Raw genomic sequence first — 23,989 nt, 5'->3', positions numbered from 1 at the left:
GGTTGCTTTTACCGAGATAGCCCAACTCAATTCCATATAAGGCAACCCAAGTCCATAATTAAATCGGCCCCATATACAGAGTCCTTCGCCAGCCCAACTCGGCCCCATTTCATTTTAAGGATGAATATGTCAATGTGAAAACCAAAATAAGGGATGCAAATTGCGTCTTGTTTTGTCATCATGCGCAGAAGAAGTTAGTTTAACCTACAAAAGGGGTTGTTGGTTTTGGGCTCACACTCCCAACCAACGAACATCCTTTTCTACAGTGTTGATGTGATGCATTTGATACTATGAGATTCACATGAGAAAACCTTCGATTTCTTTTTTTTTTTTTTTCTTTTTTTTCGGATACTTTTTCCCATATGTAATGTAATGAAGATCGAAGACAACAAATATGTGACATAAATTGAACACCACTCCACACGCTTCTTTTGCCTTTTTGTAATTTATGGTTTTAGGCACGAGACCGGACACCAAATCCAGTAAAATACGTTCTATGTCATATTTGTCATCTCACGTCATGTTTAACTAAAGCTAACTTTTCTCGATCGTACAAGATTTTTGGGGGATCGTGGGTGTGGGAGTGAGCGTGACACTGTGACAGCGTGTGTCCAAGTTTTAACTGCGTTATTGTTAGTGAAGTGTACTGTGTTCAATAAAACGCTTAACGATGATTGGCCGCACCAAACTAAAAAGCAGCTTACCCATATGTAAGATAATGCACGTGTCTTTTTGACTCGCGATGTAGTCACCGGGCGAACGAAGCTTCTAAAATACCCAGCCCTAATCTTCGTTTCCCTCTCTCTCTCTCAGCAGGAAGCTTACGAGGAAGCGATTCAGTAATTGCATTCAGTATACTGAAATTCAAGCTGAATTCAATTCGCTGGTGGCATTTATTCAGGTTGGTCTCTCCTTTCTTTGCCAAGTTACTTGCGTTGTTTGTTTCACTGTTTCAGTGTCTGAATTGCTTCATTGGATTCTGCTTTCTCGTTGAATTATCCAAAGCGTCTCATTTTAGAGCTTCAATTTATACTTCAAAGCTTGGAAAGTTTAAATTTTTGGAGAATTATGGTTTTTGTTGGTGAATTCAAAGTTAATAAATGACAATTTGTGTTCTTGTATGAGAGTGTTTTGTTTTGATTTTAACGAGTAATTGATAGTTTATTAATGAATGTGTAAGATGAAGTTAAAGAATCGAGTGTTGAGATCAAGTAATATCTGGGGTCGGTTCATAAGTTTTAGCAGCCACTAATGCCTGATGTTAAATTATCAGCAGAAGTTTTTTTTTTGGTTGGGTGATTGTGTAATTACGTGGAATTTTTTGTTTTGATGATAGTGGGGAATCTGGAAACTGAAATGCCGGCTGATCGGCATTTTATGCGATTGGACATTTTAGAGATAAAATCTCATATTGAGAGAAAGCTTGGCGCTGCTAAATCAGACAAGTATTTTAGTCTTCTCACAAGATATTTAAGTCTTAAAATTAGCAAATCTGAGTTTGATAGGCTTTGCATTGGCACGATAGGAAGAGAAAATGTGCGTCTTCATAATCGTCTCCTCAGATCAATTATACAAAATGCATGTCTTTCAAAAACTCCCCCACCAAAAGAGCCCAAAGTTGATGGCTTTGAACGCGGTAAAGTGCCCAATGGTTATCAAAGAAGTTGTCTTCAGTCGCTATGCAAAGATATTCCCCAATCCTCTCGAAAGGGGATGACACCAGCCCTTCGTGATTGCAAGTTGAAAGACTTTCCAAGCCCTCTTGGGCCACGTGGGAAGAGCCATAGTATTGCATGTCAAGATTCGGTGCCTAAAATTCAAGAACAGCTGAGTACTAATGAGTTGTTTTCTTTGGGTAGTAGACCTCCAGGCTCTGTAGAAGATGGAGAAGAGGTTGACCAGGCCGCTGGCAGTCCAAGCATTTATAGTAGGAGCCCCGTAAAAGCTCCTCTTGGCATCCCCATAAATGGTAAAGGGACACCAAAATTACTTCACAAATCTTCAACCGATGCTTATTACACTGAGATTTGTCAAAACCATGGTGAGCTACCTGATGCTTATTCCTTGAGGAAGAGGTTGGAGAAAAAGTTGGAGATGGAGGGATTAAAAGTTTCAGTGGATTGTGCCAATTTGCTAAACAATGGCCTTGATGTCTTTATGAAGAGATTAATAAAGCCCTGTTTGGAACTAGCTGGGTCAAGATCTGGACACAAACACAGTTCCTTTTCTGCATCCATTCTAGACTTTCAAGTTGCAACTGAGTTAAATCCCCAAATTCTTGGAAATGATTGGCCATCACAGCTTGAGATCTTCTCCTGCATGCATCAGAAGATATATGATTAGTTTTGGTGTAAATTGGTTTTCAATTATTACAATCATAAAGTCTATGCTAACATTGATCTTGACCACAGCATACTTGTAAGGACCGCTGCAATACAAGTAAAGGCTTCAGAAAAGTTTTGAATCAAGTTATGTAGATTGTATATAGGTCATAATGCTGATTGTTTCGAGGGTGAGATAAAATGACTTGTACGAATCTAATTAGTAGCTAGTGCAACTAGGTTAGTGGCTTTGGATATCTATAATTTTGAGTTCACGTTCTGAATATTTGTCTTGTTAATAAATCTCTTCATTCAAGTTTCGAGGCATGCCTTTGTTGAATTTCTTTCTTTAATGAATTGTTCTTTTCCAAAATAATGTTGGTTAACTTCTTTCTTATATAAAAACTGTGTTTATGTGTGTGTCTCATGCCTGCATGGCAGTCATCAACAGTGTTTAGTTAGAGGGTTTTCAGGAATTTGCATGACCATAATTTATGTAATTTTTATTTTCTCTCCAGCATTTGAGGCATAAATCAACTTTTTAAAGTGTTACCATCATTCTAATTTCTAAATGCGGACTTTCCACCTTTGGAAAATTGCTTAAACAGTTTACCACTTGGGTCTTTTGGGTTTCTGGCATGGGTTCTTACTCAGCCATCTTTGTTCACTTGGTGTAGTGTGTCAACTTCAGTTCTATTATTTTTTATGTCATGATTCTACACGAAACTCTTCGTCACATTTCTTCTTTCCATGTTTACTTTCTACGACCCGTACATGTTTAAAGCCTTAAATTGAAACACTACATTTCTTTTTTCGCTGCATAGTTATTGAAGATGCAGGCTGCATTAAGCAGCAAAAGCTTCATGGAACAAAGGCCTGAGCCACAGGAAAAAAGGTTTCTCTCTGATGAAGGTTAGGTACCAAAAAGTTAGACATGCAAACAAAATATTCAAGGTTCATTAAAGTTAATACACAGTCAAATAGTGTTGAGATGATCTCTAGTTGCTAAACTAAGCTAGGTTCCAGAAAATTTAACAAATTCAAATGAACAGAACAGAGAAAGAAAGAGTCAGAAGGATCTGTATTATAAATCTGATCGTTTACATTACAAATATCCATTTATTGACCATACAAAACCTGTCTCTTAGCTTATTAATTCATCCGTTTGTTATAGTAATATGATTGTTTTGTCCATGGATCTTTGCCATCATCATATTTTTAGGCTCAAAAGTCAATACACTTGTACTGATCTTTTTAAACAATTTGTCGCCTTCCAATTTTCTGTCTCAGTGATGGTAACATAAGAAATGAAACTTTGCCAACATCGTATTTTTAGGCTAAAAAGTCAAAAAGCTTTAGTGATCTTATTATATAGTTCCTCCAATTTTCTGTTCCAATGATGGTAACATAAGAAATGAAACCGTTTTCATGTCAAATTATTGGCTCAAAGCAGAGTATCTAGAAGCAGTATTGTAGAATGCTTGAAATATGGTTCCAGTTATCCATACAAAGGTCCCAGCTGTATGATGGATCCATTTATATAAAAATGTGACGAACAGGCGGGGATGCATAATTTTCATCAAATAAAATTATATTAATTAAGTGCAAGTTTCACTAACTATTATGCCCATGTAATTGCCGCCTTATCGATCTTAATGACAAAAGAACAAATTCGAATATCCAACCAATTAATTAGCCAGATCTTATACGCAATCTAATTTTGGTATTGATAAAATTAGTCATCCATTTGAGAGCTGCCCATAGGGTTGGCAATGGGATGGATGAATCGAGATTTGCCGATCCTAATCCTACCTCAAATATTAAATTGAAATAAAAATGTGTCTCAATCTCATCTTGATCGGGATCTCAAATTATCCAGAATGACATGAATTTTCTGTCATATGCTGCAGATTCTAATATGAACAATATGTCATACTCATATAACCGACATGTCATACTTTCATAATTAACATGTATATGATTATGAGTTTATGACCAACATGTTATATATATTATTTACCAAAATAACTTGTCATACCTATATGACTGACATGTTAGATTTATATAATTCATTCAACCGACTTGTCATATATTATTAGAAACTCAGATTTTGAAACATTCGGGATCTCAATCGAGGTTTTCATACATCTCAAATCCCAATATGAATAGTGAATAGTAATAAAATTTTATTCCGAATTCCCGTTTAGAATGGGTCGGAATCCTGCCATAGTTACCCATATGCTTGGCGCATGGAGCAATAGATTAGTTAAGAAAGTGTATTTGAATTTAAAACTTGAACATTTATCCACAAAACAACGACGTTCAAATGAGGTGATTCGAGAAAAAAAGGGGAAAAAATCACATTTCGTCATTTATTATATGTAATACTTTTCATGACGCCAACAATTATAAAGTCTCTGCTTAAAGTTAAAAGAGGGAAAAAGAAAAATCTATAAGCAACCACAAGAAAAGAACTAAACTTGCATTCAAATTTAGCCCAAACGAAACAATCAGTGCGATAACTTCTTTTTTTTTTTTTTCTTCCATTTTAAGTTTTCAATTAAAGGCTGAACAATCCCGGCGAATATTCCCATCGCTTCCGGTCTTGACGTTGACCCTGCCCAATTTTGTAATGGCGGTGATAAAGGCCGTTTGAAAATCAGCTGGGCTAGAGGCCCATCTATCAACAGCAGGCTTGGACCTCCCGTCGGTATATAGGACTTGGTCGGAGGTGAAGAGGCCCTTGCCTTGTTGAAGATTCTTGAAGTACATATTATCAAAGGTCTTGGGTGTGTTGGGGTCCATGTTGATGGCGATCCTGGGGTCCACATTCTTGGGGCACATTTGTTGAAGTTCGGTCGCATATGTCTTGTTCAGTGTCGGGTCCACCGGGTTCTGAGGGCTGAAATTGTATATCCTATTTGCAAACTTGCTACAATGAGAGAATCCAACGGTGTGTCCCGCTGCAAGACAAAGATCATCATTCAATCACGGTCAAAATTACGATCAACATGCATGTACGTGGAAAAAAAACATTGGTAACGATGCTTAGTGCTAAGAAAGGCATCGGTGACACTGATATTGCCAACTAATACGATGATGTTACTAAACAATGATCCAAATCGGAAGCGAAAGTAGCACACTGTCAGACGAGATGTGGCCCATTTAATCCGTCTGGTGTGGGGCCCAGTTGGAAGAGATCGTGTTGATTAATTTATGATTGGAACGTGGTTCTTTAACTTTGAGTTTTGAGGCGGCAAAGGCAAATGTTACCTGAGAGGGCAATCATGTCAGTTTGGTCGAGGCCGTTAGCACCAAACAGTGAATTGAGCTGATTCAGATTGAAAGTCGGCTGAGGCAGCTTCCCACTTACACTTGAAGCCGTCGAACTAAGCCCATCGAGCCTTCCTAACTCGACGGAATACGAAGGTCCACCTGACTGCATTATTATTATAATTATTAATCACTAATTAGTTAGCTAGTAACCCAACATCAACATTAATCACTAGCCATGCTTTTCCCATCCTATGTATGTATAAAATAAAAGAATAACAAAAATTAATTAAAGAAATTATTAGTCTATAGATTTACCAACCAGTGCAATGACATCTCGTGTGGCCAAGGCGAGGATGTCAGCACAAGAGACCGTGTTCTTGCAAAACTGTTCAACTGCTTGTTTGGCTTTGACAACGGTGTCGAATCCATCTCCAGCTAAGGACAGGTTATCAGGGTGATCTTTCTCCGCTGTGTTGTTTCCAGTTGATTGGATTATAACCGAAGCATCACAACCCTGTAATGGAACCAATATCATGAGTCGTGAGGATGGGTGATCTTAATTTTAATTCATTATATAATCAATGCACTAATTTAAATTAAATAGATATAACTGAATTATTGTTACCTGGACGAAGCAATCATGGAAGAAGAGACGGATGGTGGCAGGAACAGTGACAAAAGTTTGCCGAAATTTCTTTTCCACTTGAGTTCTGACAATCTTTTCTACGTTTGGGCATGTTTTGGCGTAGTAGTCTTGTTTGAGTTGGGCCAATATTGTGTGGGGGAACAGGCACAAACTTAGAAAAAGAGACAGAGCGATTATAAGATCGAAATTGAATCGACCAGTGCCCATTACTTTGATTTTCGATTTATTATTTCAAAAACTGTCTTATTCTGATGCACGAATAAAGGAATACGAATGTGAGGCAAACCGCACAGCTAGCCCTCCCTTTATATAACTATAAAATGTTAGTGAGGTTGGAGTCTTGATTACTGGCGAGGAAATGGATGTTTATAGTAAATTTTCTTATGTTATTCATTTATAGCAGTAAAGTGGAGGATGGCTTTGAAAATGATGTTGAATGATCTCATCCGGTGCTCTCTGTCAATGGCCGCCTTCGTGTCATTCGTTCATATATCTTATAACAGCTATCTCTCTGTCAACATGTTTCTTTCGAGTTAAAAAATTTGAATAGTACCAAATCTTGGTCCTAGTAAAAGAAATTAAGAAACGCGTAGGCAGTTAAAATGAATTGCACGTAGCATGCACGTTAAGGCTGCTCTTGCTCACTGTGGTCTTCTCTCCGAAGACTAGTTAAAACAAGATATTCATTTACCAGGCATATCAGTTCCGATTCTTCCAAATTCATTTATGATAAGCATGCCGATCCAATTATTATTATTATTATAATAATAAAAACCAAGGTTTGTCGAACAACTTGGCATATCAACTATCAAGCCCATAAAAACAAAGGTCGCGGAACCCGTTTACAATTATTTTAAAATTTCTCCATTAAAATAATTGTTTGTCTCTCTAGTTTAAGAAATTTAATTTTTGTGAGATAATATGAAGGTATCATCAACTTGAATATGTGGAATATTTTTAGGCATGAGAGAGAGTTGACTTGATTGTATGTGACAAATAAACCAAACCAATCATGGTTAAAAAGCCCCTTTTTAATTATTATTGTTATTATTATTTTATAAAGAGAGAATTGGAATAAAGTCTGAAGTCTAACTTTAATTTTTATCCAACTCGGATTCGGATGATAACCTCGCACACTACCAAATTGATTTTTTTTTAAAAAAAAAAAGGACACTAGGATTGCTTTATGCATAAAGTCACGATGTAAGGTGTATTATTTTGTCATTTTAATCTTTCATTTTTGATAGGTTCATGACTTGGGGTTTATTAATTATGAGACTGATGGGCGAGTTGATTTGAATATCAATACACTTTGAGGAATATGATTGGAATATAATGACTCTTGGCTACTCATATACGTAAATTTATTATTTATTTATTATTAGTTTTTGTTGTTAATGATCGTCGTGATTCTTTTTCCAGATTATGCATGCTTACAAGCGACATCTTGAGAGAGGCACTTGTTAGGTGCAACGTTATTTTCTCAGACAGCACAGGCTGTTAGTATTTACTGGGGTACACAGAGAAAATCTTGAATCCAAAATAAACAGATAATATATAATAAGGGAAACTATAATTTGTACAACCTATGGATGGCAGAAAGCCAAATATATTACAACACTTTGAATTCCATCATTTTCATACCTGAAGTTTTAAAAATACACTTTGCAAAGTTAAAATATGTTATTGAATCTCTATCCAAAAAGTGACTTTGCCTTCGTAAAGTAATTTAACATTTCATTGTAGAAGATTTTTCAGTAAGGGTTTAAATAGGCAAATGTTATCATATGTAGGTGTATAATATATTATTTTGAAGTTCTCACCAAGAGTAATAAAAGTAAAGTAATAGCAAATATTTGTCAAGTTCTATCATCCCATCCCTCAAAAACCATCTGAATATTTTTAGAAAATACTTTAAACATATTTTTGAGGCACTAAGTGAAATAATTTAGTAAAATATTTGAAATGACTTTTGTTCATTTTACTAAGATATTTGAAACGATATATTAGATGTCCATATCTAATATCATTTGCCTATCTAACTATTACCGAAAAATAATGTGCATCGTAATATTAAATTACATTATAAGGATAAAATCACCATTTTACATATATTCAACAATATATTCAACAACAATGTGTGAAAATAATTTTTTTGAAAACTTGGGAAGTAAAAATGGTGGGTTTCAAAATATTATATTAATTTTGTCCGTTTGCCATCTATAGGATGGAAAAATAGTAATTTTTCCTAATAATAAATAATGAAAATCTGTCTTTTCAAATAAAAAAGAATGAAAAAACTTTTTACATTCATAAATATGAGAGTCTTAAACCCTTCACCTTATGAATAAGGGAGGAGATACCAACTAAAAAAGTTGTTATATAATACTAAAAATAATAATAATTTATTTCATGAACAAGGTCATCTATTTTTTAAAAAAGTGGGTCAGAAATAGGAGGAATCCTGGGGATGCCAGCTATTGGTAGATGTATGCCTTTGCAACCGTGTAAGCGTCCAACTTAGACACGGATCTTTTAATTATTAAAAACTAACACAAGGTTTTCCAAGGCCAGCTAAGAAGTTAGTAAATCTGTCAAGCTGTTTCGTAAAAATCAAAACTAATTTCGGGAGCATAGCTTGCGTCCTTGATTTAGCACCGGAAATAGAGTGGGGGAGAGAGCTTGATTTTCTTAAACGGAATTAAAAAGCTTAGAAAGAGTTTTAATTTGCTAGTGGAAACTTTTACCAAAAAAGAGGTAAAGAAAGATCTGATTGAATTTGAAGTGATACTGCAAATTCTTCGCATTTTGGAAAGAATGGTTCTTGTTGGTTCGCATATTCTTGTCAACGATTTCTGGGAAAAAAGTTGTTCTCAGCAAGTGATTTCTCATTTGGAGATGAGCGATGAGCGACCACATTTGTAATTAAATTAGGCGGTATGAAAATTACTATACTATTCAAGTTCAACTGCGAGAAGCGTGCCATGAAAAGCTGGTTGCGTCCGAGAAAAATAAATGTGTTAACAATGCACTTTTTATCTTTCAACGTGCTGCATTATGGCACCTGTGTGGCTGTATCTGAATCAATTGTAAAACGAACATCATCAAAACATTCTTGACTGTGTGTCAGTTTGACAATTCACAATTGGTAAATTGATAATTACGTCATTCTTGAATCTTGATAAGAGATAAAAGAATGTAAGCCCGAGCAAACCAATTGGGCCGACAACCCAATTGGACATAATAGTTGAAGAGGTTCCAAAATGACTAAAGCAGGATCCCCTGGAGAAGTACGTTCAAAAACGGTCAACTGATTCATTCATTTTTTTTTTTCTAAATTTATTTGGCAGCGACAATGTATTTTTTCTCTCTTTCCTTTTACGAATGCTATTAATATCATATGTTCTGTGTTAATTTGGTAATTAATCACAGTCGTATGAGAGACTGTGTGCATAACTGCTTATCTATTCAACCGTATATAAACGTAATATGCAACAAAATTGTCTACACCAATACAAAGGCCGAACCCATATGAAAGAACTGATTTTATTAATTTATATGATAAGCTACATGTGTTATAAATCTTTTTTTTTTTAAAAAAAAATATGTATTATATATTAACCTTTTAGATGATCATTTTATAAGACTGATGATGTTATACTGATATTATACAAAACCTTAATTTTATTAATTTATATGATAAGCTACATGTGTTATTAATCTTTTTTTTTTTTTGTTTATAGAAAAAATATGTATTACATATTAACCTTTTAGATAACCATTTTATAAGACTAATGATATTAGAATATTTTCCATTCTAAAAACTATGCAACACTTTAAGTATGACAGTTAATAGCAATGGTAAATACGCACGGAATAAGAATTAAATGGTGATATAAATAATACCAACTAGTCAATTAGCTAACGGCCTAACAAAAGGACTTAGTCAAAATCGGTGAACTAATTATACATGTTAATTGCCATTTTCTATTTACACGATTGACATTCTAATTTAACCTATTCTCATGAATCGAACCAATCTATTTCAACGAAACTTTGACGTTCAGGCATGAACTATAATTGCAGGTGGTCCCATACTCGAATCTTAAATTCTAAAACTGTGAGTCTAATTGAAGATGATCTTTAGAAAAAAATGTGTGGCTCAGTAAAGCGTGAGAAAGGAAAAAAATGTTGTGGGTTGTGCATGGAGACAAATGATGCTTGACATAATAATACCTGCCTGCTCGAGCTTATCACAAAGTCTAGTGAAAAAAATTGAGCCCACATTGGCCTCGGAGAAAGCTAATGTCCAATGCTATCATGGTTTGTGCTACTACTACTGCCAAGAAAGCATCTACTATTTTTTTTATTATTATTTTTTTTGGGTGACGTTATCAACTTATGATGTCTGTTGAAAATAACATATATAGTGTTCAATTGGAAGAATTTCTAAAGATGTACTATTTTCGACTTGAATTTCGTAATGGGCCGGGACCATGCTTCTCTTTTTGTGTGGACCATTAAAGAAATTTATGTTTCTCCTTGAAAGAAAGAAAATTGAGTTATTTTCAAGCCGGGGAAAAAAAGAGGACAAAAGTAGGAACTTTCTTGCAAGCAACAATGTAATAGATTTTTTTTAGGGAAAATATCCACCGTCCACCTATTTTTTACACCTTTTTCAAAAATACACAATTCCTTCATTTTTTGGCTGGAATCCACCCAAAGTTACATTTTTTTTCACTTTTCCACTTCCGTTTGGAGTCCGTTAAGAAAACTAACGGAAACTTAATAAAATGACCATTTTACCCCCAAAACGAAAATTACAATTTCACCTTAAAAAATACCAAAAATAATAAGATTTAATGATGAATATCATTATTGGTACTTTAATGAAGTACAAAAAAATCTTAACTACTAGAGATTATAACTCAATTAATAATAAAACTCTACTTATCTTAAATTCAATTGATGATTTGTGAGATTGGGCTATTTTTAATACTATTGTTATAAATTAGCATTCTAATTATAGATATAATTTAGCATTCTAATTATAGATATATTTAAAAAAAAAACATGTATTTGATGGTTATGGAATTAATTTATTTATCATTATTGGTACTTTAATGAAGTACAAAAAAATCTTAACTACTAGAGATTATAACTCAATTAATAATAAAACTCTACTTATCTTAAATTCAATTGATGATTTGTGAGATTGGGCTATTTTTAATACTATTGTTATAATTTAGCATTCTAATTATAGATATATTTAAAAAAAAACATGTATTTGATGGTTATGGAATTAATTTATTTATTGACCGATGGGGAAAATAATTAGATTTAATCTAATTATTTTTTGTAATTTTTAAGGTGAAATTGTAATTTTCGTTTTGGGGGTAAAATGGTCATTTTTTAAAGTTTCCGTTAGTTTTCTTAACGGACTCCAAACGGAAGTGGAAAAGTGAAAAAAAATGTAACTTTAGGTGGATTCCAGCTAAAAAATGAAGGAATTGTGTATTTTTGAAAAAGGTGTAAAAAATAGGTGGACGGTGGATATTTTCCCTTTTTTTTATTATTTTTTTCCTGTAAAGGGTTATTTTTGGCTGGTACCAAATGTTTCGACAAATTTCTTTTGAATTTCTTAATACTTCACTACAATTTTGCCCATTTATAGTTTGAATTAACGACTGAAAATCACGATTTGGGAGCTCATTTGGACTTTCTTGAAATAGTTGGGGGTGCAGTGACAAATGTTGAAACGTTTCAAAACCAATTTTCATTAACAATTTTATTATGTCAAGAAGAGAGAGAATTTCTATGTAGTTAAAAAATAAAAATATTACATTAAAATTAGTGTTTAGCTAAATCCTCATTTTACTAAGACAATGAGTCAATGACTCCTTCACATGAGAATTATTCACCAAATTATATTAAATTATCTTTACAAAATCATCTTTTAACTCTTTTTTTTTTTTTTTCCATTTTATGTGACAAAAAAAGATCCATAAATTTAACAAAATAAATCCGATCAACCAATTCATGATATTTCCACCAAGACTCTGGCTTACGCGTGAAGTCCTAGGAATGCAGTTATGAATGCCTAATGGCAAAATGGCGCCTCGTGTTCCTCCACTAAGGGAGTAACGGTAGTTGGGTCACTTCGGTACGTTAAATTACATTATTTTTCTAACCCAAAGACTTAAGAGAACTTATTTTATTGTTTTAGAATCGAGATTCCATAGTAGGTCATCATTAACATTGTTATCATAAATTAAGCATAACTAATCTCAAATTAATAGTAATTTAGTACTACCGATGGCTCATGATTCACTTCGTGATTATGAAAGGAACCAATAATTTATGGCGACAGATTGTCGTGATTTTTTATATTTTCAATTGCAGAAAGAGGCTATATTAAAGAATATGCAGCATGTCTTAGCCACGTCTCAATATCCAATGCAAGTTAATCGGGAGTCAAGTCATGCTTCTGATTCAGTTTATTTGTTATTAGCAAGATTGCAGACTGGCTATGAAGAAAATGGTTACCTAATCTTATCTTATTTAGGGCCTGGGATTTTTTTTTTTTTAAGGTTTAAAAGTAATTTGAATAGTTTAAGGTTTAAATTTTAAAAGTAATTTCAATTATTATATAAACACAATAAAAAAATTCATATATACATATTAATAAATGTCAAATAAAATTTACTTAATATGATGTCCACAATAGCTTAACAGTAGAATTTATCAAAAATATACGATTGTTAATATTTTTATAAACAAATTTTACAAAATATTTAATAATTTTTTTTTACAATTAATTATTTTTACAATATAAAAAATAATAATTATTTAAAAACTATAACTTTACCAAATTGACCCTTACTCTAGGTAAACTTCCATTACTATTTTGTTTTTAATTTTAGAAAATATTTTTAATATCGTCATTTTATTAAGGAAATAATCTAAAATTAGCCCTAATTCTAACGAATAATTTATAATACGCACCGACAAATAAGAAAATGTTGTTACTATTTTCAATATCTATGAAATTTTATTAAAATTTTTTTTTTCAAATCACCAATCAAGCACCACGAAATTTTGTTTTGTTATAGAATGACCAAATAACCGAAGATAGAAGGGTATGGCAAGTCAATTAGTCTCAATTATGCATCTAAAACGTGTGATCCACATGCAAGCATATCTAACTTTCGATGTTTGTAATGATCTAACATCGTATCTTCTAAGAAATTTTCTCATTTTAAATATGCAGATGTAATTTTCTGAAAAGAAAAAGGTGTAATTTAAATTCATAAGTGATCTGGAATGCTTTGGGCTTCAAAGTAAATTGGGGATATAAATCTTGAGGACGGCGGACGGTAAAAAGATTTATTTGGATTTTCTCCACCTCTCTATGTTTTGAAATTAAAAAGATAGTAAGGTTTTTGAAATAAAAAAAAAATTAAAAAGATAATAGGGTCCTATTTGGAATTTGAGATTGGGCATTAAATTTTTTTATAAATATTAATTGCTGTAACTTTGAAGTTATATTAATATAATTTTTTTTCTTGTTTGATAAAAAAATCTATTGTATTTTTAATAATTTTATTAAAATTATTATTTAAATATTATAATTATTAAATACTATTAACTTTTATTTCATAATTATAATTTTTTTCACAGTTATAATTTAAAAGTTACGTTTTGTCTCAATCCCAAATAAAATCTAAATCGAGGAAATTAAAGGAAATATATTTGAGAGACCCCGTGACTCTTTGAAAATCTTTTGCCATTACAAAACTTACGATACCAACAAAGTGTTGGCTCCACTGGCAATAGAATCCCCTTAAGTGGCTTGATTGAGTTTGCTCCCCAGTTCGAATCGCATAAAAGTCGCATTTGTTGGGAGAATTTGTGCCCCCCGGTTTGAGCAGGAACTTCTACTTTAAGTTGTGGTACGGACTTAAAGATGTCTCTCACAGTTGGGGTCCTCCCTAAGGTACCTCGTGGTTAAGATAAAAAAACAAAAAAAACAAAACTTACGATAAAAAAGTTTAGATTGAGAGTACGTAGGTGTAACGTAAATATAAAAATAGGAACCGATTACAGTGAGCAGTAATGTAGCAACTGTAGGAGAATGTGTAGATTATAATTCTAACGAAAGACTCTAAAATTTCATGCGTGCTCGATCTGCTCACTGAGTTGCTGAAAGATGCAAAATGGACACCGACATCAACAGCAACAGGGACCTGCTATTTGGCATGGCGGGCGGCAACCAGATTCCCCTACTAATGAAGCTAAGCTAGGTAGCTAGCCTGTTCCCAACTCTTGTAGCACGAGTGGTGAGAAACATACTTTGCACTGTTAACTCAAGTGCTGTGACTGATATTCAATTGATCTGTAGTTATTTTATTTGAATTCAAATAAATTTTATTCATATGGTTAATTATTCAATTCGATATATCTCTTACAGCGTGGGACCAAAAACAGCACAGGGGGGCCTTGGCTCAGCCTTTTCTCAGCACACCAGTTCGGACCCACCATTCCATACGGCTGCACCTCCCCACACCGGCAACGCGTGCTTCCATGTCACTCTCCCAGCCCCAGTCCCAGTCCCCCCCCCCCCCCCCCTCCCCTTCTCCTTTGTTTTACTTTTCTTGCAATTTGCAATATCAATTAGTGTTGACACAGTAACCTAACTAGCATGTGAGTTGAGTGATCATCCTTTCTTGATAAGTATGAGCCGACACGGCTCTGTTTTTTTTTCCCCCCCCCCCCCCAAATTTTGATATTCTTTAATGTTGATATTCTTTAAGCCAAATTCAAAATCTTTTAACTTGGATCATCTAGTTACACAGTCTGTGATCTGCACACACTCTCTCTCTTTCTCTCTGTGTTCAGAGATACAACATAAAAATGACAAACAGCTTTTAACACTTTAAGTTTTCTTATTCTTAATAAAAAAAAGAAGATCTTATGATCTAATGATCTGATCAACCCATATGCCGTATATTATGATTCTGTTCCTACTCATATACATATTTAGTAGTGTAAGTTTATACAAGTACATTTAATGTGTACCATCTTTTTTCCATTTCTCGGGTCCACTTTTCTGGACCATTTGATCTCGTATTATGATTGATTGATTTCTCTAATACCCCCACTCACATGGTCATTTAACTGCCATAATCATTTTGCTGCCTCTTCTCTGGAAATCATGGTTAATGAACCCAACAGCATAGACCCATCTAATTATATCAAATATTGTATAGACCAAATATAACTGCTTTTATGAAGTTTTCCCTGAGAAAATTAAATTTACAGCTGCTTTTGTCATTAGCTTGGCATTGAGAAATCTTTAAACCATGTGTTGATTACCATATAATCTAAGTAAATATAATTTTTATGATTAGAGACCTTATTGTTCTTCAATATAATAATTGATCAAAGGTTCAAAGTTTCTGCACACTGTTGATTTGAGTTTAGTGTTTAGCTTTTGAAATTTGGACTGTTCCAAGAGATGCCCACATTTTATCGTACGGTCGTGATCTAATTGTCGGCGGGCCAGGAGATGCCACCTTAAGTTGGGTTCAAAATATTAATGTGGACCAAGAGATAATATGTAGTATATAATTGAGACAACTGTTACTAGTGATATACAATTCTTGGGTGCATGTGATTCACCTTAACTGGCTAAGCTGTTCCTTTGATGGTTGTCTGGGGCAATGTAAGCCCTTGTGATCCTCAACAAGTCCATATATTTAGAATTTAGATCCTGAATTATTTATTTTCTTGAAAAGAAAAAGAGAGTAAAATATTAATGTATTATCAATGAATGAATGAATAAATATTATAGTTATTAATTTATATATAGTTTAACATATCTGCTCTGCTGGACCTGTCTGGGGCATCTCTTTCACAAAACTTGAACGGTATTGGCTAAGGCACTGGGATTTGTTTGGCACGCCCCAAACCCCAGATGCAACAACACACACTTTGGTTTCTGTGTGAAATAGAGAATCTTAAATTCTTCTCATCAGTCTTAATTTATTCTTTCTTCTGCAGTATATACTGATGGAGAATGTGACTCGCTCTGCAAGCTCTTCCTCTATTTAGCAAAGCTATATCTCTTACTTAAGTTGAAGTGCAAGAGGGAAGCTCGGCTCGTTGTTTACTTTTTCTTGAAAGAGCTTCTTGTTCTTTTTCTTCTTTTCCATCCTCATCATATCTGGCTCTTGGACATACTCTTACAGTTACAGGTCAGAATATTCTTATCTATTCTTAATTTGTTAAATTTTCTGCATGTAACTCTTTTCCTTCAGCTTTAAGGAACATTCTGATAGTGATAATTCTTATTTCTTTCTAATCAAGTCTTTTTGCAGTTAACAAAAATTGTTTTGTATGATTTTCAAGAATAGAGGTTTTCTTGTTTAGTGATCTGCATCTCAGGAAAACTTTGAACTGGCAATTTTAAGTTGTACGTAAAATAAATGTAATTTTGCATAGAGATTGCAATTCCCATCATTTTTTGTACTGCAGTTTGATATCAGTGAATCACAAAGAACCACAGATTCATTTTAATACCACAATTAATAAATATGAAACATGCATGAAGTTGATTACAAATTTAATCCAAGTATTTTAGAGATTAATAACCATGTCTAGCTCTTCAACAGAAAATATGTATTCCTCAAATCCAGGAGAAAATCCTCCGCAAGTTGTGGTTAAATTAAATTGGGTTAATAATTACAGCTATTTATACGATGCTAAGTAATTGCTTAGGCGAGTGAGAAAGTAAGTTCATGCTGAGTGGTGACCAATCCGTCATCTTGCCAACCTACTAAGTGAACGGCTATTATCTTCTGGTTATAAACGAACGACCGGTGAATGGCTTGTCGTTACTGCCATTCTTTTAAAACGACACTGTGGTCCTATTTTTCAATTTTCACTTATTGCATACTTCAACGACTTCCACTTCTTTGCAAAGAAGCACAGGGACGAAGTAAGATACATGAGATAAGCATATACCACACACATGTAACGTCAAGGCATAGAGCATACACAGGAAGATATTTTGATGTGCAGTTATTATTGTGGCCCAAAATGAGTGAATTATGGATGGAAATTAAAGCAAGTACTGAACTAACAGACAAATCATAAGAAAAACAGTTGATGTTATAATAGCACATTAGAAAATCATTAAAGCGTCCAAGATCCTTTCTTGGTTTTTCCTTTTTAGTTTCTTTGAGTAACGAAAAGATACTTGTTATTGTTTAGTCTTTGTAATAATATATGCCATGTTACAGGTAAAGTAGAGCTGTGATGGTGAGGGGAGGATATCTGATTATCTGTGATCGATGAAGAGGCATTTTTGTTAGCATAAGTTATTGCTGAGAAACAAGGATATTTGACTTCAATAATTTGTTGAGTGTATTTTCGGATATTAAATCAAGCGTCAATGGAGAAGCTTCTTAACCCATACGACAAGGAATTCATGAGAAGGGCCATGCTAATGCATGAAAAAACTTTCAAAGAGCAGGTACCTTTTTTGTGGGTTTAATTTATTTGTTTCTACAAAATGGGATTTGAACATATATGAGTATGATTCTAAGTTTGAAAATGATGTAACAGGTATATGAACTTCATCGTCTATATCGAATCCAAAAGATATTGATGAAGAACATTGAAAGCAGCAGGTCTAATGGACGGAGCCAAGAATTGTGGAACTCATCATCAAGAAACGGAATCAGTATCATACAGGCTAATCAGCATCATAACACACAACACAAGCCAAACATGATGCTTGACCTCGAGCAGCCTGCAGACATGTACATCCCCGAGTCAAATGGTGATGGAATGCTAGAGATTATAGATGAAAGTGAGATTCAGCTGACACTCGGACCAACAAATTACACCAGGAGAAGGAAGAAACCACAGACGACGCGAACGTCTTCTAATTCTGGAGCAAGCTTCTCTTCTTCTTCCACTGGATCTAGCCACATAAACAGGACAAATATAAGAGCAAGAGAAGTAATAGCAGGCACCGAATTGGGGCTTGTTCGGGTTCCTGACATTTTAAAGAAAGAAGAAATATTGAAGCAGCAGGAAAGAATAGAACAGCAGCAGCCTGCTTGGCTATTGCAAGTTTTGAGCCTCAACATTACTTGAAAATGAATTTTTCTAAGTCGATACGAAAGCATTTTAGATTTCCTCCTATCGACTAAGTCGATACGAAAGCATTTTAGATTTCTTCCTATCGACTAACTTTATGATTGATGTTTAATTGTGTGGTATCTCTCTGCTTATTAGTTTCCAGTATAATGGGTGACGGAGTCTAGTGTAAAAATTTCTTGTTTCTGTGGCTTGCAAAACCCATTATATTTACATCTTTTGATTTAATATTTCTTTATAATCTCTAATCAATTATAATCGTACATCATGATTATCATTTTCAGATCCGGTCAAAGTGGATTGATTGAGATGACTTATGTACAGAAATTGTCTCTTCTTTTGTCCGAAGAATTGCATTATCGTCTTAATTGTGCTTATCTTGATTTTAATAGATTTAGTAGCTGTTTAGCATTGTCTAACAAGAGTCATTAGTCTTAAAGGCAAACAAAGATTTGTATGTTTTGGCTTTAAGCTGTTTCCACAATAGTTGAGACAATGTAGGAAATTATTTATTGTCAGAAACTGGAGATCATAAAACTCTCTCTCTCTCTCTCTCTCTCTCTCAAAACTTATCCACAGTTGCCACTGAGACTAGTTGGCCATTGTTGATCAAAGCAGGTTGGACACACTGCAAATACTGAATTTGGATTTCATCAAACAAAACATGATTGGTGCGACTCAAATACCAAGCTAGCTACTTTTTATTTCGACTTTTTTTTTTCACTCGGCACTAGCAACTAGGAAATTTCCCCACCAACAAGAAGCAGGAGAGTTTATCTTTTTCTTCCTGCCACAAAATAAACAATAGATTCCCGTCTTGAATTTTTAAGGCCTGTTCAAGAACAACCATGCCTAAATTCAGAAAGTTCAAATTCCTCATACGGCACAGGTTCAATGATGGCATGCATCAGACAAAGATATATGCGCAATATATGCTAGCCTGTCCCTTGAGTTATTTTTGCTTTTTCTAAAGCTCATTATCTTAAAGGACTCAATAATTCGGTTATACACCCCACTTAATGCCAACAACCGGTACGTCAAAAGTGTGTTTTAGCTTGAGATAGCTTACAGTTTTGCCATCGATTATATTTTTTAGTCTGAGACTTTCAGGTGTGCTTTTTCCTCTCTCTCTCTCTCTCCCTATATATATCTATATATCTGACATTCATTTTTTACATTTTTCCCGAGTAAATTATGTTGGGTTTGGCAGAGGGATTCGCCCAAATCTGTCGGGAGGGCTTAGAAGAAACAAACCTAAAAGATCTGATAATAGGTTTAAGTTTCTCCGTGGTTTTAGTAATTGCCCAAAACAAACGGCACCCCGAACAATATAGCAAGATCAACCCGCTCGGAATGTCGCATGTCAACTTGCCAAATACTTGTCAGGACTTCCTTACCAGTGATTATTAGTGGCCTCCAGCTTGATTATTAAGGAACATTAATCCTTCAAACTCATTTTTGTAGAATCCTTCAAATGCATACCTATGAAATGCAATCTTTCAGGTGTGCTTAAATAGAGAAGAAACATTTTGCCTTTCTGGTTCTGCAAGTTCATTTTCTTTAGAAAGAGTAAAATTTTCACAATTTTAGCCATAGAAAAACACTAGTCCAAGAAAATATGCACCAAATGAGACCACTTCTTCTTCTGCATATTAATTAATTAATATGTTTATTGAAACACAGTAACAAGGCTATTTACACTGACATCACACGGAACCCAACAAATATAAAGAGGCAACAAATACTGACAACCAGTCTTCATAGAGACCTGAAAAGCGTAGAAACAAACCACTCTCAAGATATTGAATGCCGCCTGTTTTTGTTGGGTTTAGTTCGAGTTTTTGGATTTGAAGGTGAAACAACATCCGCCCGAACAAATGGATAAAGCCGCCCAAGTTTTTTGGACACAGAGTTGATGAAAGATTTTCTAGGCAAAGGTGGTTTATCAGCAGAGTATTGGGCGTTTACCAGTGGACTGCTGGCTGCTGATGATTTGGCAGATGACTTTTCAATTTCCTTCAATTTCATTTTCATCTTCAATAACTCAATTTTCAAGTCCTCATTCTCTCTTCGTAAACTAGAGAGCTCATTTGATACTGGGTGGAGATCGGCGGAATATAAATTTATTTTGGAAGGAACAGCAGGGGAATCTCCTCCCGTGAGGTTTCCGTCCATGACATGGCGAATGCGTTGTTGCTCATGATAAAGCACTTGAACTACAGTTTGAACAGGCAGCCTGTCATTTTGGGCAGCATGAGCACAGGCTTCCCTGGAGAGCTTCTGACAGTCCATCAAGCTGCATACTTTCTTTCTCTCCATGTCACTTAGAGTAGGATGAGCCTGTGGATCGTAAAGCAATTCTTATTGGACCAAATGAAAAACTTCAGTTAAATGACTTTAACACCTAAGATGTAAGAGGTAACTCATGTAAGGGTGCTAATTAAGATTTCAGCAGTGAATCCAAAAATATGCTGTGGCTTTCTACTTACTAAACACCTATTTTAACTTGGCAACTAATGATTTGATTCCACAACAATTGTGGGTTAAAGCGAACAACACCTCAATTTAGACATACCCTAAGACTAATGAGAAGAAATTGATTTTGAAAAAATCTGTGAGCACCATGTTTTCAATGATAAATTAGATTTGAGAAATGAAGGAATTGCTCATAGTGCACCTTGAGGTAGATATCTATGGCCCTATACATTCCATCTTCTGTTATCCGTGATTGCTCCGGAATAAGCTCAGCAAGACTGATGAATTTTGCCACAGATAAGTTTCTGTCGGTGGCAATTTCAGCAAGGTAGTTCTCCATTAGCTTCCCAACGCGTTCCATGTCACTTAGTGGAGAGGAAACATATTCATTATCCCCACTGAAGCTCAAACGGTTGCCATCCACTTGATAGTCAAGATAATTCATCAGGATCCGATGAACAGTATCTACATCAAACAATGTATCCCCAGTAAAAGAATAGGCTGGAATCAAGAGATCATCCAAAACAGCTTGTCCTAATTGCAAGGCCATTCTCTTTTCCAAATCAAGCCGGCAAGCAACGGTTGTTTCAAGATATATTGCAGCTCGCAGCAGCACAGAAAGAAAGCTAACAGACATTGCATTCCTTTCCCTTGGCAGAAGGCTAACTATTGTTTCTAAAACAACTCTCTTCTCATGTTCTTGATGTGGCTCAATTTTCTTCCTTCCCTTTCCAAATACTTCCTGCACCAGAAAGGACTTCCGAGTCAAACACATTAACCAATTAGACAGAAACAAATCAAACTTTTGGGTTGAGATCTCACCAAACCTCGAAGAGATTTCTGCGCATAGAGCATAAGTACAGGACCAAGAGCATATTGTTTAAATCCTCTTGCCATCATTGCTATCAGAACTCGTTGGAAAACATCAATCCGCAGAACAGTTAAATCTTCTGCCCACCAATCAACAATGGTCTTTGGATGAGAGACCATATCAGAAATTGCATTGTCAGTACCACTCTCAGCCCTACCGGAGCCAGAAAATTGGTTTTCCTTGCAGGCTATATATGCTATTGCATCTATGCATTGGCCAACCAATTTTACTTTCTCAGCAATTGGAAGAAGGCCTTGTGACTTGTGCAAAACAGTAACAGCCCCTGTAAGGCTCGTAAGTGCTACTTCATTCAAGTAGGCTTCAGCTCTTCCAACTAAGTTCCCGACTGCATAGTCCTCAGTCATCTCAAGATACTCTGCCACGCATCTAAGCCCGGCAACATTTTCTGTGTTAATTTCAAAATTAATTCCATAACAGAATTTTGCTGCTAACTCAAATGCCTCTGCTCCACCCGGAACGTCAGGGATTTCAATGACAGAAAGATCAGCTTCACTAGATACTGAAACCAGCTTCCTAATGTATCCACATTTTGAGACTAATGGAAACTGCAATCGATGTAGGAAATTACAACCAATGATGAAGATTCAAATCAGATTTTAGATTTCTGTTCTTCTCTATATTGGTTTGATTTTTAGAATTTGTTAACACAAAGTGGAAAAAAAATTAACATCAAGAGCTCCCTGAATTAGTACAACGGATAGGTTCAAGTCTCCATGTAATTAGTCTTCTTATTGATTATTCTGTTAGGTAGAAACATACTTGAACTGAAAAGCAATATAGATCGGATGAAATTATACCTTATGCAATGAAAAAGAAGTTCCTCCAACATGAACAGTGACATCACTAGGAATCTCCTGGGAAAAAATCCTGAGAAAGAAAAGATACCATCTCCAATATCATCCTTTCTGTTCTAAAACAAGCAGTTTAGAATATAAAAGCTAGAGTTTAATTTAATAGGTAAGATAAATTTGCTCAAGTTAGATAACACCAAAGATAGGAAGCAAACCATTCACTAGTTCTCTTCATGGCAGTAGATAGAAGCTCCTTCTTCTTGTTAGACATGTTCAGAGTGACGGGAGCAGCTTCTTCCTGAACAACATCCAACATAGCAAAGTCTGATGGTCTCTGTCATGTTCATCTTTCCATCAGATATATAGTAGCATGTACTTTTTTGTTTCCTTTTGACCCTATTCAAATGTTCAATAAAACCCTGAACTGCAGAAACATTCAATGGTGATAAGAGTAAAGCTCAATCAGTGTTCTAATAACTGTACCATCCACTTTCAGCCTCACAAATGATCACCATCTCATTGAATTACCAAAACTAGGTTTGTTTTCTAGCAGCAGAAGGGGGTCCTATAATATCGACAATATATGTTGAAATTAAAGGGCAGTTTGGATATATAGAGTTAGTAAGAAGGATGAATAAAAGCATAGGATGTTGATAATAGTGTGTGGTGTGGGCTTAATGAGCTGAGCTGAGCTGAAGAGATGAGATAGTTGCATGTTTATTGGCGGCCAAAGGTAAGAGTTTCCACGTGGCGCATATTCCCATCCACAAAATTAAAGATCTTCATCATAACGAACTTCTTAAGAGGCTTGAATATCCAATATCTCTAACCCGTGCTTACTTGATTTATTTTGAAGAGTCTCATCAGTTTGTCCATCCTCCTTGTACGTATCTGTTTCACTGCATTAAAATGAAAGTTGTCGAATATTTATTGATTAGCAAAATAAGAAAGAAAAAGCCATCTAAGCAGGTAACTTTCAGATGCTATCTGAATGGAATGTGGGTCTCTATTCTTATGCGAAACAATTATTATTACATGCCTTTCTATTAGGGCAATAGATAATTGGGTTACCCTTTTACTATTATTATAAAAGATATAGAAATAGTGCAATATTTGGATTTCTTCTTCAATAAATGATGTTTATCCAAAGTTGATGAAAAGAATAAAAACTGGCCATGTGAATTCGAATCCTAAGAAAAATAAAGGTTAAAAATTTAATTTAGATGTTAACTATCCATCAACCCTTTCATATGTATATATGTATGTATGTATAGCTTTCGTAAACGTCACAGGCCTCCCTTGGATGTCCCTTCACATCGCGCAATTTACGAGTCCCTTGCGACAAAATTGACTACGCGAAATTTCTGAGTTGATCAATAATCCACATTATGATTGCACATCTCATTGTTCCATCGGGTCC

At 34.7% G+C, this 23,989-nt stretch overlaps 4 protein-coding genes across 5 annotated transcripts; 2 read left to right on the top strand and 2 right to left on the bottom strand.

Moving 5' to 3' along the window:
* Nucleotides 1-742: 742 nt before the first annotated feature.
* Nucleotides 743-2,642, top strand: LOC18036452. Its single transcript, XM_006425999.2, has 2 exons — nt 743-901; nt 1,337-2,642. Exon 2 carries the CDS (start codon nt 1,357-1,359, stop codon nt 2,341-2,343), a length of 987 nt encoding a protein of 328 aa, XP_006426062.1. The 5' UTR covers nt 743-901; nt 1,337-1,356; the 3' UTR covers nt 2,344-2,642.
* Nucleotides 2,643-4,724: 2,082 nt separating this feature from the next.
* LOC18036678 (peroxidase 51) lies at nt 4,725-6,502 on the bottom strand. Its single transcript, XM_006425998.2, has 4 exons — nt 6,223-6,502; nt 5,917-6,111; nt 5,595-5,760; nt 4,725-5,284 (listed from the first exon to the last, which is right to left on the bottom strand). Exons 1-4 carry the CDS (start codon nt 6,448-6,450, stop codon nt 4,878-4,880), a joined length of 996 nt encoding a protein of 331 aa, XP_006426061.1. The 5' UTR covers nt 6,451-6,502; the 3' UTR covers nt 4,725-4,877.
* A 9,655-nt stretch (nt 6,503-16,157) lies between these two features.
* On the top strand, nt 16,158-18,694 carry LOC18035928. Of its 2 annotated transcripts, XM_006425996.2 has the most exons (3): nt 16,158-16,499; nt 17,547-17,779; nt 17,872-18,694. In XM_006425996.2, the coding sequence occupies exons 2-3, from the start codon at nt 17,699-17,701 to the stop codon at nt 18,406-18,408; spliced, it is 618 nt and encodes a 205-aa protein (XP_006426059.1). In that variant the 5' UTR covers nt 16,158-16,499; nt 17,547-17,698; the 3' UTR covers nt 18,409-18,694. The 2 variants fall into 2 exon arrangements, with proteins under 2 accessions (XP_006426059.1, XP_006426058.1); XM_006425995.2 differs by lacking the exon at nt 16,158-16,499 and having other exon boundaries at nt 17,494-17,779.
* A 1,345-nt stretch (nt 18,695-20,039) lies between these two features.
* Nucleotides 20,040-23,280, bottom strand: LOC18036236 (BTB/POZ domain-containing protein SR1IP1). Its single transcript, XM_006425994.2, has 5 exons — nt 22,785-23,280; nt 22,576-22,645; nt 21,709-22,323; nt 21,089-21,628; nt 20,040-20,751 (listed from the first exon to the last, which is right to left on the bottom strand). The coding sequence occupies exons 1-5, from the start codon at nt 22,883-22,885 to the stop codon at nt 20,206-20,208; spliced, it is 1,872 nt and encodes a 623-aa protein (XP_006426057.1). The 5' UTR covers nt 22,886-23,280; the 3' UTR covers nt 20,040-20,205.
* Nucleotides 23,281-23,989: the final 709 nt, after the last annotated feature.

The sequence above is a fragment of the Citrus clementina genome, unplaced genomic scaffold, assembly GCF_000493195.1.
Source record: "Citrus clementina cultivar Clemenules unplaced genomic scaffold, Citrus_clementina_v1.0 scaffold_7, whole genome shotgun sequence".
In the NCBI taxonomy this organism is placed as follows: domain Eukaryota; kingdom Viridiplantae; phylum Streptophyta; class Magnoliopsida; order Sapindales; family Rutaceae; genus Citrus; species Citrus x clementina.
Note: the sequence above shows the minus strand (reverse complement) of the source record. Positions and strands in the feature narration are given on the sequence as shown.